General features: G+C 31.8%; 1 protein-coding gene across 1 annotated transcript; it reads right to left on the minus strand.

Moving 5' to 3' along the window:
• Positions 1-14,374: 14,374 nt before the first annotated feature.
• Positions 14,375-17,389, minus strand: LOC107917559 (cyclin-J18). The gene is made up of 9 exons (XM_016846886.2): positions 17,192-17,389; positions 17,023-17,099; positions 16,836-16,938; positions 16,666-16,764; positions 16,460-16,477; positions 16,165-16,235; positions 15,938-16,064; positions 15,638-15,698; positions 14,375-14,568 (listed from the first exon to the last, which is right to left on the minus strand). Exons 1-9 carry the CDS (start codon positions 17,276-17,278, stop codon positions 14,483-14,485), a joined length of 729 nt encoding a protein of 242 aa, XP_016702375.1. The 5' UTR covers positions 17,279-17,389; the 3' UTR covers positions 14,375-14,482.
• Between the last annotated feature and the right edge of the window lie 418 nt (positions 17,390-17,807).

The following is a 17,807-nucleotide window of genomic DNA, read 5'->3' on the forward strand; positions in this document are numbered from 1 at the left end:
CATCCTGAGGTTATTTGGTAGTGTTGTAATGCCTGATAAATCTTGAAATCTGGTGCATTTAAGATAGCTACTAAAACTCGTTGACTTGAAATAAACGAGCTGACTCAATTGGGAATCAGTTGTGTTGGCCACGTTATAATGAGAGATGTGTCGGCTGACACAACTACAAAAAATTAAAATTGGAGGTTGCATGCTCCTTCTGTAGTCATGGGCATGGTATCGGCTACCATTTTTATATCCTCGAGTCGACGCCCCTTATACTTTCTCACTTGTAACAAGGTAAAATTCATTTAATAATAGAGTTATCATAATTTTTTCCTTATTATATTGTTAAATAACATTATTTGAATTAGTGGGACAATCGCATAAGTCATAACAGAGGAGCTCGAAGATATCCGACTACTGTTAGATCAATGATCAAAAGCCGAGCTTAGTTTTTAAAATTTTCAATTATATAATATTTACCTAAGGATTTGAAATTTAATATTATGTAGATAATAAATTTTATTATTTTGTACTATAGTTTGAATGAATGTATATGCCGATCTGAGAATTCAAGCATACATCTCGGCTAAATTTTTTGTTAACCCTAACATCCGTTATGTGAATGTGTCATTGGTAGTTTACACGATGATGGAGATGCACAAATCTAATCGAGTGATACACCAATTCAGGTTTAGGAAAAGTATTCCACCATCACCCCAAGACATTGAAGCACTGCACAATATCGATTTGCGGAGGGGAATCAACAAAGATTAACCTAAATTTTATGGGCAATATATTAACATTTGAGAGCATAGGTACGATTTTAGATCTAGCCACAAACCATTTTTTGCCTAGGAATTAACTACCTCTCTAGACTACATGTCATGGTTTAGGCATCACGGTAAGCCATATCTTCTGTTAGAAGAGGCAAAGACTAGGCAATATCGTACTAGGAGGCCAAGATGACACCACATTAATCCTAGGCTAAGAGTGCATGCCTCAATGGAGTCATCACCAACTCCAACCCAACACGAGGCACCGAGAACTGCACCACCTCCTCGTCAGCATAATTCATATTATTTTGGTGATGCTTTCACTAGCCCTATTATTTTTACACAAGCACCACACTATGCACCAGCTTACCTTGATTCAACACCATCTACAAGTGTTTTTTTACTACCTCTGTCATTGACACTATATTACACGCTAATGCTGACAACAACACCAACGTATTTGTCACCTTTAACAATTTCAACATTTAATCTGTAATCGGGTTATGCGACGCTATACACTTATATGTCAATAGTGTCGCAAACACCCACAGTGTCACTATTCTACAGAAGTGGCTCATCTTCGCAACGACTTGTCAGTAGAACGCAAGACATACAATGGCAATATAAGAAGACACCACACTCAACCACAAAGGAAAGAGATGAAGATGGAGATAGAGCTAGAGGTAAAGACGAAGACGATGAAGATGATGAGCTGGAACCCAACTTTTATAAAGAACTCTATCTTGCAACGAGCACCCACCAGGTTATGGCACACATTCAGCCCGACAACATTGATGATTTTTTTTCGCAAAAGTTTTGCCATATAAATCATCATTTAGTTTACTAACTTTTAATTTATATTATATTAATTTTTTCATCCATAATGTATTTGATATCAATAATGTATACTTTTCTTTTTATAATCTACGAATTTTGTAACATAGAAGTTTACTTCATGCTTGATGTTGTACTGCTTCACTGCAGCGGTCTTCTATGAGGAAAACTCCATGCCAATTTGTAAATTGTCGACATTTAATGAAGAACTCGCATAGTCCGGTCTTCTATGAAGGAGCTCTAGAAATTCTAACACACCTTCAGTATCAAGGTTGACATTATGCATATGGGTTGGAGGTGCATATGGCTTGAAATCCAGATAGATTCCTCCAGTATTAGTCGATCCTTCACAGTTGGAACCACCATCTTCTAGTTCAGTAGGAACCAGCTTTGGTTCAAAAAACAATGCAAATTCCAAACTATCCGGCCTGGACTCTTAAATTAGATTGTTATTGAATTTAGATCCCTCTTCGTTATCAACTCCAGTTGCAAGCCTAAGGTTGAATGCCCCTTCGCTGATCCAAGTTATAAGGGGTACATCATCCCTTCTTGTGTACCTTTAGTTACAACCAAATTCACTTACAAGTTGCTCACTGGTATAACTTAATGACATACTCGTATAAGTGTTTTGAACGTTGAACATCGATGCTTGCAATTTGAAATCAAAAACACTAACCAAATATTGTGTCGGGGTGTTGAAGTTACATTTACCAACAAACCCTAACTGCTAACGGACTGTGCATCAAATTTGAAATCGGGGATTGAAACTAATGATTGTCTTCTCATTGATGATTCTGAGATTTCAAAATGAGAGCTTTGCAATAATGTTGTGAACCCACCACATAACCGTGTGGTTGGAATTTTAACTTTATATTCTATTTTAGCATTAACTGGAACTGTTGTTGAACTCGGGCCACATTCATCAACGTCAAAAAACTCCACATATAACTCTAGTATAACTGATTCACTAGAGCAATGTGTCTCGAGCATCACCTTGATCGTCTTGTCACTTTTAAGCTCAAATATTCCGTACCTAACGGGGTTCACTAACGCTAGATATCTATATTTTAAGCTTGAAATTCTTCTTCTATTTGAACTTCTCACTTTTCACCTAATTCTTGACTGAAGCTCCAACAAATTATAGTCCAGTTGAAAGTCATTTCCGTTGTTTAGACTGATGCAAAATCGACCCCAATATCAAAATTATAAATTTCGCAATCATAATAAATAATGGCTTTAACTCGTCCACTATTCTTCAACCAAATAACTTGTTTCACATGTTTAAAACGAAAACATTGTGTAAAAAAAACAGTACTAATAATCCAATAACAACAACCACAAACTTTACTTGATCTAATTTAGTGTGTTAGGTCGATTTTTCAGCTTTATAACATAAACAATCTTATCCTTACGCAAATCTTCTTATACTAATAGTCTACTCGAAATTTCATTATAGAAGGTTTACTGAAAAAACGGGTTTGGGAAGCGCAACCAAAATAAGTTTAAGGGAAAAACCAGAATTTTAAGATTTTTTTTCAAAAACAAGAATTTAGTTGTAATATTTAAAGTAATAAACACTTAATCAAATTTGTACCTTTTCGATTCGTCTAGGATGAACGCTTCAACTGAGTAGTTTTATCTGCTATCCACAATGTCACGCCTATCGAGTGTGAACTCGTTTTGAATAAAAAAATCACAAAATTACTAGTAGAGTAATTTTACGATTTCTTTAAACTTTTAAGTCAAGTTGTAAATAAGAAAAATATCTCTAGAAATCTTCTAAAATAATTTCTTCAAAAAATTTTCTCTCTATAATTTTCTCTTAAATTCAAGTCCATGTCAAATAAGGACCCAATGCCCCTTTTATATAGGGAGAGTTTAGAAAGTTCAACTAAGATCAAATTTAATTACTTTAATATTAAATCTATTAAATTAATAGAATATTTATCTATAAGATAAATATTAATTTAATATTAAACTTAATATTAAATTAATATAATGCTATCAAGATAAGTATTAAATTAAATTTAATATTAAATTTATTAAAATAATATTATTTTTAGAATAGTTATTCTGAAAACAAATTATCCGGTAGAGTCTACTAGTAATAGTGTAATTCTTCCACTGCTCAACCATCGAAGAACCACTGTTGCTAACCATCTGTCAGCCATTGAAATGTCATCGTCGCAACCGCTGGCATTGTCGTGCCCGGTGGTGTCAACACAGGTGCGACACCCTCACGGCACCCCAAGTCGGTTCATGTGTTGCTGGTTCGATCTAACCGTTGGTTAGATAGTCAACCGAATTTTATATACTAGCTTAATTTCACATTCCAGTCCAGTTCAACAGGTTTTGGGTCTCGATCTTAGTTTTTAGTTCTCGGTTCCAATTTTCAATCTCAGGTCCAATTTTCAAGTTCAATTACCTATTGCGCCAATTGTCTGACTTGAAAATTAATTTCCAAAAATATCATATTTATTTTAAATAATTTGATTAATTTAATTTTACTTGATCAAAATTAATTTTTCCAAAAATCACTAGATAATTCTTTAATCAAATTTTTTAGTTAAATAATTCTCACGATTGCCTAATTCAATTCCACATTGAATAAATCGGCTCAATTAAATTATTTTCAAAGTTGTTGAATTTTTTTATTCAAATGCAGTCCAATCAAGCTTTTGTTGAGCTAGCAAATGGACCAATCGGACATATACAATTAGGCTCGAGTAATTGCAATTATGTTCATAAGGATCGTTCGAATAATTCGCAATTTACTTAATCATGAAGTCAATCCACAAGAAGTATCTTGATTGAAAACTCCTTAACATATACTCTTTATGAAAGCAATTCATCCAATTGTTTTGTCCAATGACCTTGTCAGGTGTGTATTACTCTTATATGATATCCTTGATTTCTTTGAGTTAAATTTCATTCACTCAATACAATCATATTTTATCTTACTGTCATTATTGTATCTTCTTAATGATTAATATGATCATTGTCAACTAATAACTGTAATAAATTGCTCGTTCGAGAAGAAACAACCCGTGGTCATGTTCTATATTTATCAATCCACCCAATGCCAATGATAGAATATTGTTAACTTTTTAATCTAGCTATGAATTCCATTATTGCTAGTAAAGTCATGTAACCCAACATACCGGTTATCGGCTCGATCATCTCCTCCACTTATATCAAAGCACATGAGTTACATATGCATAATCAGTGACTAACTTAGGATTTAGTAAGTCATACCATGAACGTCACAAGTGAAATTCTGTAACGACCCAAAATCCGTGGGCATCGAAAAAGTATATTATCGGGCCTTCGACGTAGTGAACCGGGTTTAGAAATAATTATTAAAAATATTTATGAGTTTAGTGGTGTGTCTAGTTAGGTTTTAATTAGGTGAATTTAGCTTAATTTAAGTAATTAGCAAAAAGGACTAAATTAAATAAGAGGTAAAAGTTTAAATCTAAAGCAATATAAAGTAAAAAGGGCCAAAATGGCAAATATGCCATTAAGTAATGGCTGAGGCGGCATAAATGTATTAAAAATCTAAGATTTTATTTAGATTATATATATTATATTATATAATTGATTATTATAATTATTAATTGTTATGGTTTTATATTCTTATTAGTATTATTATTAAATAAATTAAATAGTAGAGAATTGTATAGTAATAAAAATATTAGTACATTTGTAATTTAAATACTTAAATTACTTATAATTTAAGTATAAAGATATTTGTTAATTAAATAATTAAATTATGATATTTTTGTATAATAAACAAATTGAATAATTAAAATTGTAATAAAAACATTGGTACATTTGTAATAAATAGATACATGTGCACTTGTTATAAAATAATTTGTTTACTTAATATTAAAGTAATAGATAATTAGATTAAATTATATTATTGATAATTAAATAATTAAATTATTAGATTTTTTGTAAATAAATAAATAAATAACTGATGACAAGTGTATGGTATTGGTGGTGTACACTTGTATGTATTTGATTAAATACTTAATAGATATTTAAAATAAATATATTATAATATATGCTAATTAAATAAATAAAGTAAATAAAAGATAAAAGAAAAAGAAACAAAAAGAATAGAAACATAAAGCACTCGAAAACAGGGAAGAAAAATAGAAAGAAAAAGGAAAAGAACAGAAAAAGGAAAAACTAGAGATTTGAAGTTTGAAGCTTCGATTGGTAAGTCAATTAAGTCTTTTTTAGTTAATATTGATGTTTTAGAAGCTTTAAAGCAAGGTTTTATTGAAATTAAGTTGATATTTCAAGAGTTCATAGGTTTTCAAGTAGGGTTTATGTTGGACAAATTATGGAATTAGGGATTAGATTGAATGAACTTTAAGTTAGAATTGAATAAGGGATTAAATTGTATAAGAAGCTATAAGTTTTATGATGCAGGGACTAAATTGAAAAAATTTCAAAATTAGAAAAATATGCTGGAAATTTAATAGTTAAGTTTGAGTTTAGACAAAATTTGAATAGAAATGAAGAGTGAATTAAATTAAGAAAGTAAGTTGAGTTAGGATTAAATTGGAATTAAAGTAAAAGTTAGATAAAAATTTCAGCAATTAAATTGTGTTGTGTTAATGATTGTGTAATTATTTTAATTGTTCGTAGTTAATATCGACCCTGAAGCATCGACCCAAAAAGAAAAAGAAAAGATCATCGAGGATTAAATCCGAAGAGAATTCTGGTTTGTGTCACTATAACTCAAGCTTTATAATTAATATGTGTTTAATTTAATATGTATGTATGGTAAGTATTTTAAGGTAAGTATTTAATGAACTGATAAAATTTTTGATTGGGTATTAAAATTGAGATTGATACTGAACTGAATTATGAGATACTGAATATTGTTTTGAATATCGAATTGAACTGTGAAATTACTAAATATTGTTACGTATACTGCATTGAACTATAAAATTTCTGATGAAACGGATTACTAAATTACTGTGAAAAATTGATTGAAATAATAAATTATAATTAATATTGAATCGAAATGGAAATTGTACTGAAAAATAATTTGAATACCCTATTAACTAGTCGGACTAGTCGGATATAATTGGCATGCCATAGGATATGGAAGAGTACAGGTTCTTGTCGGCTTACTGATCAGGCACTTATGTGCCGGCTACTATTACTGTTACCGTTACTGTTACCGATTTGACACTTTGTGTGTCAAATACTATTACTGTTACCGTTACTGATTAAACACTTTGTGTGTTGAATACTGTTACTATTACTGTTACTGCTACCGTTACTGATTACTGTTTAGGTACTGTGTACCGTTAAGGCACAATGTGCTGTACTGGTGTGTTGGTTGGAATCCGTGTATCCGCCGAGTCCGGGTCAAGTTAATAGGGACAAATGAAATAAATTTACTGATAAAACTAAATTTGAATGATATGGCATATGTGAAAAGTGAGAATTGCACTAAAGAAATAAGAATGATAAATATATATATACTCAAATGATAACATAAAAAGATTGAATTGTTCATTAAGTGATGATAATTGTAATGTAAAAGTATGTGTGTGATTTAATGTATTTAATTATAAATTGAATTATAGTGATACCACTGAGTATATGCATACTCAGCGTACGGTTGTTTCCGTGCGCAGGTTGTAGAAGTCAAGTACTGAACCAACATCCAAAGCCAGCCCGACTTCAACAAACTTTTGGTGATGTATATTTTCTTTCGGTAACGTGGCATGTACATAGAATGTGTATAAATGTTATTATGTTTTGAATATAAATGATTAAAAATGTTAGTATTACAAGTCTAAGAATTATAATGAAAGAAGTTTATCCATTTCAATTTAATTAGTACATTGATAAATTTAAACTAATATTATATTGATTTGAGTTTGATTAGAAGCTATTTAGAATAGAAAATGAGTATGTGAAAAGAATTGGTTGAATTGGTTATGTTTGAAGTGGATACGGTTTTAATTGCAGGAGGTTTTATGTAAAAATAAGTAGAAATGTTGTTGAAATTTATAATAATAAAAAAATTCCAGAGTACTTGAATGAGTCTTGTTTCACTTTTAATACATATTTTAGACTTTGAGAGTTCATTATAGGGACTTAGTTATTAAATTATACTATGAATGTTATTTTATTTGTGAATTATTCGTAAGTTGTCTGATATGTCTGGTAATGCCTCGTAACCCTATTTCAGTGACAATTCGGGGTTAGGGGGTATTACAATTCACAAACGAATTCAGAATTAATTCAACTTGGGTCTAGTCCAATGTATTATTCTTCGAATGAAAACATTTATGTCTCGACCCGTTGACTTAACTACTCTGATAGCTAAAACTAGAAATCTCTCTAATTGGAATTGTAGATGACATAATCCTTCTATGTATTCAAATCAAATGCTCACTTTGATTCTTTTATGAGATTACAGACTTATTTAGATTATCTACTAAAGTAAGTTATATTTCTTGCAATGTAAACACTTTTACAATGCCACTTATCATTAGCTTGAACTTAGACAATCAATGAGCTAATATTTGATTGTCACAATTTCATTATGTATGCAGAACATAAAAGAAGGAAACACAAAAGATATAAATAGTGAAATATGAATTTAACTTTATTTATTTATCCATCGTTCAAATACATAGAAAATAATTACATGTTTACTACAATATGAGTACATTTCTTAACACTTTCGGTTTGTATGACAGCCATTTCAGTTGAAAACACATCCTACAAGGCACTTTCAATAAACATTTCTACCACTTCAACTGAAAATGCATCCTGTGGGGCATGTTTTCCCCTCCCATTCACAACCCCCACCCCAACCAGTGAAAACTTTCTAAAACCCCAGGATAATTTTTCAAACATCCTGAGAATCTCAAGATAATTTTAGATTCGTCTGTTACATCTTTTTTTTTTAATTCTTGCCCACCCATCCCAGGATAAGTTTTTAGACATCTCGAGAATCCCGAGATAATTTCAGATTCGTCAGTTACCTCTTTTTTTTTTTCAATTATTGCCCACCCAATTGCCTATATTAAAGGGGGTTTTGCTCCCCCTACTCCATAAACTCTCTTGGCCATCACCGTTCAACCCTTAAAGATTCTCTCCTAATTTTTTTTTGTTGAGTGTTGAATTTTTTCTATGAAAAGATTTATTTGTGTTTGAGGGAGACAATGTGTAACAGCCCGGTTTAGGCCCTAGTCGGAATAGTGGTTTCGGGACCACAAATCCGAGTCAAAAAATATTTTAATATTATTTTTCATGCTTATTATATGTGAATTGATATCTGTGAAAGTTTCGTATGAAAATTCGATTGTTTGTGTGCTTAATTTGATAAAAAGGATTTAATCGCGTAAATTGTAAAAATGGCTAGCTATTTGTTAAATGTGTCTATTTGTTATGGCTTTTTATTTGTGGGGTCCTTATGTGGTTATTTGATTATAGAATGTATCAAATGACTTAGTTGGACATTATATAAAGGTTTATTAATGTTTTAATGTAAGGGCAAAATGGTAAACCAATTATTAATGTTAATTTAGTTAAAACAAAAGGATAAAATTATGTTATTTTCATTCATCCTAGCCGAATTCATCAAAGAAAAAGAAAGAAAACCTGAGCTAGGGTTCGGCCATGCTAAAGTTTGATTAAATGTCCGTTTTTGATCAGTTTTCGATAATTTTTATGTTTTTGTGATTGTTGCTTTGTGTTCTATCAAGCCCATGTCTCAATTCTGATTTTGATGATGATTTTGAGTTATTCCATTGTTGATTTTGTGAGCTTTGAAATGTTAGTTGATGGAAAATGAAAGATATGTGTGGGGTTGACATATTTCGTCTTTGAATTTTTGATGAATTTGAGTATTTTGGGCTAAATTGTAAAAATAGAAAATTGAGGGACTAAAATGTGAAATAAATAAAATATATGGGCTTATATGAACACCATGTATATTTGGCTAAGCAAGTGTGTATGGAAATTTCGTGTATTTTGTGATTTTATGAATTAGGGACTAAAGTGTTAAAATGTGAGGACTAATTTGTAAAATTCTATAATTATGTGTTTTTGGATTGAATTGAATGATTTGGTGAATAAAAGAGTTAAATTTGAATTTATATAGATCAAGAACAAAAGAAAACGGGATTAGACTAAAAAAAGTCGAAAGTCATCGAGTAGTCGATTCTGTTCGTTCGAATCCGTATGAGGTAAGTCGATATACAAATAAATGTGTTTTGAGTTGAATTATTATTGTTTATATGCTCTTGAACAATGATGAATGATTATATGAGTTGAGTATGAGGTATCCGAGAAAATATCAACAAAGTTTCGACATCCGAAAAGTCTCGTACGAATCATAGAAATAGTTAAGATACATATGTCATGACATAGGATCTGATATGGGTTTTCGTGTAAAACCATGTCTGGGATGTTGGCTTCGACTTATGATTTATATGTAAGATCATGTCTGAGACATCGGCATCGTATTTGATTTCGTGTAAGACCCTGTCTGGGATAGTGGCATCGATATTTGATTACATGTAAGACCACGTCTGGGACGTTGGCTTCGACTTATGATTTATATGTAAGATCATGTCTGAGACATCGGCATCATATTTGATTTCGTGTAAGACCCTGTCTGGGATAGTGGCATCGATATTTGATTACATGTAAGACCATGTCTAGGATGTTGGCATTGTACAATCCTTCTGAGCTATCTGAGTATCCTTATTGATTCTGAACAGTTCAACGGGCATTTCGAGAAAAGAATGAATATATGAAATATGCATCAGAATCAGGTACGTTTGAAATGTATACTATGTTTGAGAATAAAAGGTAAATACATGTGCAAGTGATGATATATGATATAAGTATGAGAAAATATGCTATATGAGTAAATGAATTGGGATTATGTGAATTGTTTATGAACTATGTAGTAAGTGATAGTATTTGGTCATGAATTGCATGAATGATTAGGTTTATAATTGTGTTATATGATAAGTTTATTTGTATATGGCTTACTAAGCTTTTAAAAGCTTATTTTGTGTGTCTTTCAATCGTTTTATAGATATCGCAGCTACCGAAAGCTCGGGGATCATCAAGGATCATCACCACATTATCGAACTCTATTTTGGTACCTTTTGAAAATGTATATATTGAAGTATGGCATGTATAGGCTAGAAGTATGTGAATATGTTTTGTAAAGTGTATATCATGCCATGTGATATGGAAAGACTATAATTGAATTTATGGTGTGATTCTGGTATTTGATATGTGATGCAAAAGTGCTATATTTGATGTATATATATGACCTAGTGAGAAATGGTCAATTTGGTAAGTTAGTAATGTGATTTGGTTATGGAAATGGAATGATTTTGATAAGAGAATAAATGTGAAACTTAGTGATAAGGACATGTATAATTGAAAATGTGTCTGGTAGGTAATTATGGTATGTTTTAGTTTAGATAATGAGCATGAATTTGGTTGACAATGATATGGTACATATGATGTGTGTATTGGTTGTGAATTGGTTGAAAATTAGAATGAAAATTGTTTGGTTATGATGCTTGTAGGGAGGACCCTAAATGGGTGGCAAATTGACCTTGTAAATGGCCTATTTTTGGCCACACGGGCGTGTGTCTCAGCCATGTTGCTCAATGGCCATTTCGAAATGAGCCTAGGCAGACCACACGGTTGCACACACGGGTGTGTGCTAGGCCATGGGGCCAAGTCAGTTTCGAGCACGAGCTAGACACACGAGCGTGTGACAAGCCGTGTGACCCAAGTCAGTAGCCTCCTTAATTTTCACACGGCCTGGCATACGGGCGTGTCTTGTGGCCGTGTGGACAAGTCAGTATGTATGTCATGTTTTGCCATGACTTAGACACACGGCCGTGTCTAATGCCGTGTGAAGCACATGGCCTATTCACATAGGCGTGTAACCTGTATAACTTTGAAAAATGTTTAAGTTTCGAAAAATTTTGTATGCATTCAGTTTAGTCCCGACCCCTTTCTAAAGCATGTTTAAGGTCTCGTTGACCTAAATAAGGGACTCTGTAATGATATATGATTATGTTTGAATGATGCTTGTGAATTTTTTTGTGAAATGTTCCGGTTTTTCCGGTAATGCCTCTTAACCCTAGTTCGGTGATGGATACGAGTTAGGGGTGTTGCACAATGTGCTAACTTTAAGGTTTGTTTAAGTTCACGATGATACAGTGGCACTCGAGAACCCATACATTTCATCTGTCGTGTCGAGCTGGAACTATTGCCTTAGAAACCCATCGCATTACAACTTAGGCTCGGACTTCGCGATGCTTATATGGTCACAGGTTGAAGTATAACTAGGGCTCCTACTTAACAAACATTAATGTGCGGTCAGGGGTTGGAGTATAACTCGGAAGTCTAGTTGACGGCGGTTATGCAATAACGGGTTCAAGTTCCACCTCACCAGAAGAGGATGGTTTGTAAACCCAATACATAAGTTTGATATCACAATTATAAGGAAAAACAAAGGGGCTTTCCAGTATAATCACCTTAATATTTTTCTTCATCTCCACTAAAGACGATATCATTAACCTCCAACTTCCCTGAAACCTATAATGGAGTTGGGGGCAAGAGGACCTGTTAGGGCGTGCTTTCAACCATATAAGTTAAAAACGCGTCCAGCAAGATGCATTTTCATTTTCTCTCTCCAAAATTAGCCTATTTCCTTACATGTCACAGAAACCAACCTAAATCCCTAATTTTTTTTTAAAATGATATTTTTTTTATAAAATTTAGCTTATGGTGGTTATTTCTTTGGCTTATTCAATTGTAATGACATTTATTGCAAATATTTCTAACAATAGTTGAAGTATTTACCACACTAATTTTATTTGAAAAAAATTTTCACCAAGACAAAGGGCTTCATTAGAAATTTCACATAAATGATTGTAAAAATAAAAAAAAAGTTTATTCTTCATTCATTCTTAAAAATTCAAACTTGGAAGTAAGGATGTGAAGTTTGGACATGTAGACTGATGTATTCCTTTAGTGTTGATTTTAAAGAATTGTCCGACATCTTTAGTGAATTCACACATAGAAAAGATTTTGAATTATTCAATGACAACATAACTGCATATTACATTAAGAGCTTTTCAATTCCAAATTGGCAACCCTTTCTTCCACAATATCGTAGTTGTTTTTCTGTCTTAGAACTCACAATGTTGTAGCTACTTCAATAGAAATTTCACATAAATGAACTTTAAAACCAAAAATAGTTTCTTCTTAACTCATTCTTAAATTTTCAAATTTGAAAGTAAAGATCTAGAGTTTAGACATATAGATTGATTGCATTCCCTTCATGTTGATTTTAGAGATTTGTCCAAATATCTTTGATGGATTCACATATGGAAATGATTTCGAATTGTTCAATGTCAACATCATTGCATATTGCATTAAGAGCTTTTGAATCCAATTTGCAACCCTTTTCTTCCTCAATATTGTAGTTGCTTTTTTTTTCTTGTCTTAGGGATCACAAAAGTAATAAATGTAAGTCAAGTCCAAACATTGCCTTTCATCAATTGACTTGATAAAAGCCTCATCTTCGATTTCCAATAAGTATAACTTGCCACTCAATTCAACAAGGGTGGATGTTTGATGGTGCTACCTTCCATCATAGCCTTCTTGGATGTAAACTAGACTCTAGATTTCACCAAATACATCTGGTGTCAAGCTCTTATACCAATTGAAAGTGCACATATCTAATTTGTATGAAACTATTTTAATGAACTGTCAAAATAGATATTGTAATAGCTGTTTCAACAATGAGTTTCGAGAATTAAGAACAGTGAAATATAAGTAAAGAATGAACAAAAAGGAATCCATGAAATTGATTATGCAATTCAGTTCAACAACCTAAATCTATAAGGCATTACCTGGAGAATAAATCCAATATGCAAACTTTCACAATATAACCTTAGATAACCAATCCAATCTACCTAAGCTCATCAAAGATTATTGTACCCTCAAAGTTGCACAATTTTTGTGTACTTACTCGCCACTCAAACAACTCTTCCCGAAAAAGGAAATAATCAATTAAACAAAAAGTGAAAGTAACAAAACAATCTGCTCTCAGTATATTCCAATTCAACAAGATATTCTCACAAGATCAGTGCTTATAATAGAGATGCCAAGCTCTTTTTATAGGCAAACTTGTACGCATCTCAAACTCTTCAAAATTATACTCGAAAAAATAGTAGATATTATCTTCTTAATTGAACTCTTATCTACGTTATCATATCCCTTTATCAAGTCTTCAAAGTCAATCAGCTATCACCTTCAAAGTTTCCAGTATTAAAGCTCTAACCATGAAGCAAGTGATGATCTTTATAGTACAAGGACTCTTAAGAGATAAACTAGTTTACTTGTGGCACAATGATCCTTTATTTGCTACTTTACACGAGATTAAAGATAAAAAGTTATTACAAATCAAAATTGTCAACTTAAAACAAGTAACATCACTGTCACAACACGCTAGTGAATTTAGAATTGTAACAATTTGTTTGGCCAGTTCAGACAATCAATATTGATCTAATCAACTCAAGAATCATACATAAATATTCACTTCTTCTTTTTTTAAATGAAAAGTCAAAACATAGCAGAAAAGTTAAAATGGTTGTAGGTTGATCCAATATTTTTACCTAAGCTACCTATCTAACTTCTTTAGTAAATTATATAGTTAATGCTTTCATTAAATTATCAAGAAAACTTGCACATTTTAAAATTGATTTTTATCATTAAAGGGATCATCAATCATCAAAATTATTTACTGTCAGTTGAGTGGAGACATACTATAAAGCTGCTTTAACTATAGAAACCATTGGCTAGCTATGGGGCTCAAACACATGCGTAAGAACGTCCTTGACCTTTTCACCAATGTCCTCTTCTTTGTATGAGGTTACAAACTTCACTGTAAGAAAAAAGACAAAAAAAAAAACATTTCTTAGTGCTAAAATTTTAATAGCATAATGCTAATTCAAAAACTGAATGCCTTTGGTTTACTTTATAAAATACTTTTAAGAAGAATTCATTAATCAAGCAATAATATCTTAGGAAGTTCATTATTGGCATGACTGAAAATCTGAAATGGTCTTGGTAAAAGAAATTTTCAAAGAGTCTACAACGAATAAGTATCAATTCAAATTCCAGCATTTAAATTTTTTTCACTTAATCTTAAGTTGCAATCTCTTTGTACCAAAAGAAACTAGTAAATTTTAATCATGCTCTAGCGGGTATATAAAATCATGATTATGCTCATACATGATCAAAATTTAATGAAGATAAGATTGTTCTATCAAATAAAATGCCAAGATTTAAGTTCATGGTAAACTAGGTCACACGTCTTTTTATGGTGAAAGTAGACGACATTAACGAAGGGCTTTCTGCTTACATATGGCAATTTTCCATGGTAAATTTAAATGTTAAATTTAGTTGAGTTTACGCTTGAGACTGACATGCTTTTTACTCATTGGACATGAGTGAAAAGGGAGAAGGGTTGGAGTAATAATCTAAAGTATACTACATCAATGTAAATCTATAATAGGACTAACTAGTTTTAACTCTGATTAAAGCCAACTTTTTTAGTTCCTGAATCTAGAAAAACAGTTGCCTCATTTTATGCAAAATTCGAAATCTAAATTCTAATGCTTGACCAATCGCCTTTCGACTTGATGGTAGATGGTATATATTTCACATTTGAACTTCGCTAGGTTTAAGGCCATGATCCCTTACCAAATCCCCCTCCCCTAGAATACCGCGATTCAAATGGCAGCATTAACCTAGCTATGGCCTTATTAATATGACGCCAGTATCTAATACAAGGGGACTTATTGTAGGCATGTTCATACAAAGGAAACCCCTAGGCCCTAGTTACCTTATCCCGAAAAAAAGATAAACATTGAATCTGAAAATGATTTAAATACATGGGGATAAAGAATAAAAAAACTTGTGCAGTGCACGAGAGACAACTGAAAAATTACCCCAGGGAAGAACAGGAAATTCCCACTGTTGTTTAGGGACCGTGACCACATATGAAGCAACCTACAAAAGGCCAACAAGCAGCAGCAAAAATGAACGGTTTTAGTATATTTTGTTTGGATTGGGGTGAATAACAGATATTATGCGTCTGACACGGATAGGTTTTTTTTTTCAAGTTTTTCATATATTTGAAAGATCAAGAGTAACAATGTAACATAGGTTTTTATCATTTTCTTCTTAAAGCACAAAGTTAAAGACTGAAAGAAAACTATTGATTTATTTTACTATGACTGAAAACATGCCAAGATTGATGCAGCCAGAGAACGTGGAGCACTAAAAAGAAGTGATGTCTCCTCCTTTTCGTAAAGAAGATCCATCATATCCATACATGCTTCAAAGCTCACCAATCCCCCAACCTTTGCAACTCCCCTATAAGCAAAATCAAAAAAGATTTGATACTAAGATGATAGAACTTTTTAAGTGCTTCAAGTGACTAGAACTGGATACTGGAAAGGAACCAGAATATTACTTGAACTGAATAAAAAACTCCTCAAGGAATATGAAAGCTACATTTGATATCCCAATTTCAAAATTCAACACCTATACATTAAAAAGAAAAAGAAACGGAAAACATAACAAGAAAAAGAGAAAAGTAAATGTTTAGTTGAATTTGATAGCCACTCAAAAAATAATAAAATACAACTTATTTTAATGTTTTAATTAGTAATCCATGTCAAGTCAACCCTATTTTAAAAACAGCTTATTTAATACCTAGCCCGTATAAACCAGAACAAATAACCTTATATTAAAGCCATAGATTTTACCTGAAGGAAGACCACCTCCTGCAAAATGTTTTACTACGTTAACAAATTTATTACAAATGATACCAGATATCATTCAAAGTTTGCAATCACAAGATTATTTCAACTTTGGTTAACAACTTAAAGTTAAAACATCAAACGAAAAGTATTGAGAGACGAAAAGTATTGAGAGATAAATCGTAAAATTAACCATGAAGTAAATAACTTACAGCTTCCACAAAATCTCTAATGGTAAAATGCTGATCCTTAATGAATTCGTCTCCCAACGATTTTAAACATTTTACGGAGAGAGCACGAGAATCGTGTATCTACAATAGCAAGCGGGGAAAAAATTACTTCTAAAAAGAAGAATAGCGATCATGAAATCTAGAAACTCAACTTTACTTGAAATCCATATTGAAATAAGTGAAAATAACTGCAGATTGCTCTCTTCCATGGATCGTAAAAGCCAGCTTCTAATCTTATTCCTCGTTTTTATTAAACTGTAAAGCAACAAAAGAATCAAACAAATTTTAATATTTAAAAAGAAAACAATGAAAATGAAATCGAGGAAAAAGAAGATTTACGTGGTGAGAGAAGGGAGAAATCGATCAGCGAAGAGAGATAAGGCACTGTATTTCACTATCGGAGAAGCTCGCAGTTGCTTTCAAATCACAACAGCAAAATGAAGTTAATAATGAAGTAATTTTAGCTTTGTTCTAATCTTTTACAGATATAATTAATTAGATTTCTTACATGAGAAGATCGAATAAGAAACTCCACCGATTTCTTTCGGAGTGGCTTCATTTCATTGAAGGAATCAGTCTGGCGGGAGACTGCCATTTGAACAAAAAGGAACAGAGGCGGAATGGCTTCTACTGAAAGTTCAAAACCAAACCTCCAATAGCGTCTTGCAGCAAGACCGGAATGGGTTCTATTCTTCCAACTGCTAAACCGCAGTTCAATCAACATTACAAAATAATTAAAATTATTGTTATTTTACATTACTATTTGGAGAAATTATTTCTAATTATTTAATCAACATTTTCATATTGACATATATATACTTTTACTATTTTTTTTATCTGGAAACCCAATCTCAAAATTTTAAACTTTGAATCTTGAATTTGAGCTTGAAACTCAAAACTCGAACTCAAAATTTCGAACTTGAACCCTAAATCATTCAAGGTTCAAGATTTAGAGCAAAAAAATTATTAAAATTATATATTAATGAAATGAAAAAAATTACTAAAATGTCATCAAATAATTGAAAAGGAATAATGGATGATAGGGTGGGAAGATCTATAAAAGTTATTGTTTTATCTTAAACATTGTTTTTAATTAATATTTTGAAATTTTAAATTTTTTAATA

This window comes from Gossypium hirsutum, chromosome A12 (genome assembly GCF_007990345.1).
Source record: "Gossypium hirsutum isolate 1008001.06 chromosome A12, Gossypium_hirsutum_v2.1, whole genome shotgun sequence".
Taxonomy (NCBI): Eukaryota; Viridiplantae; Streptophyta; class Magnoliopsida; order Malvales; family Malvaceae; genus Gossypium; species Gossypium hirsutum.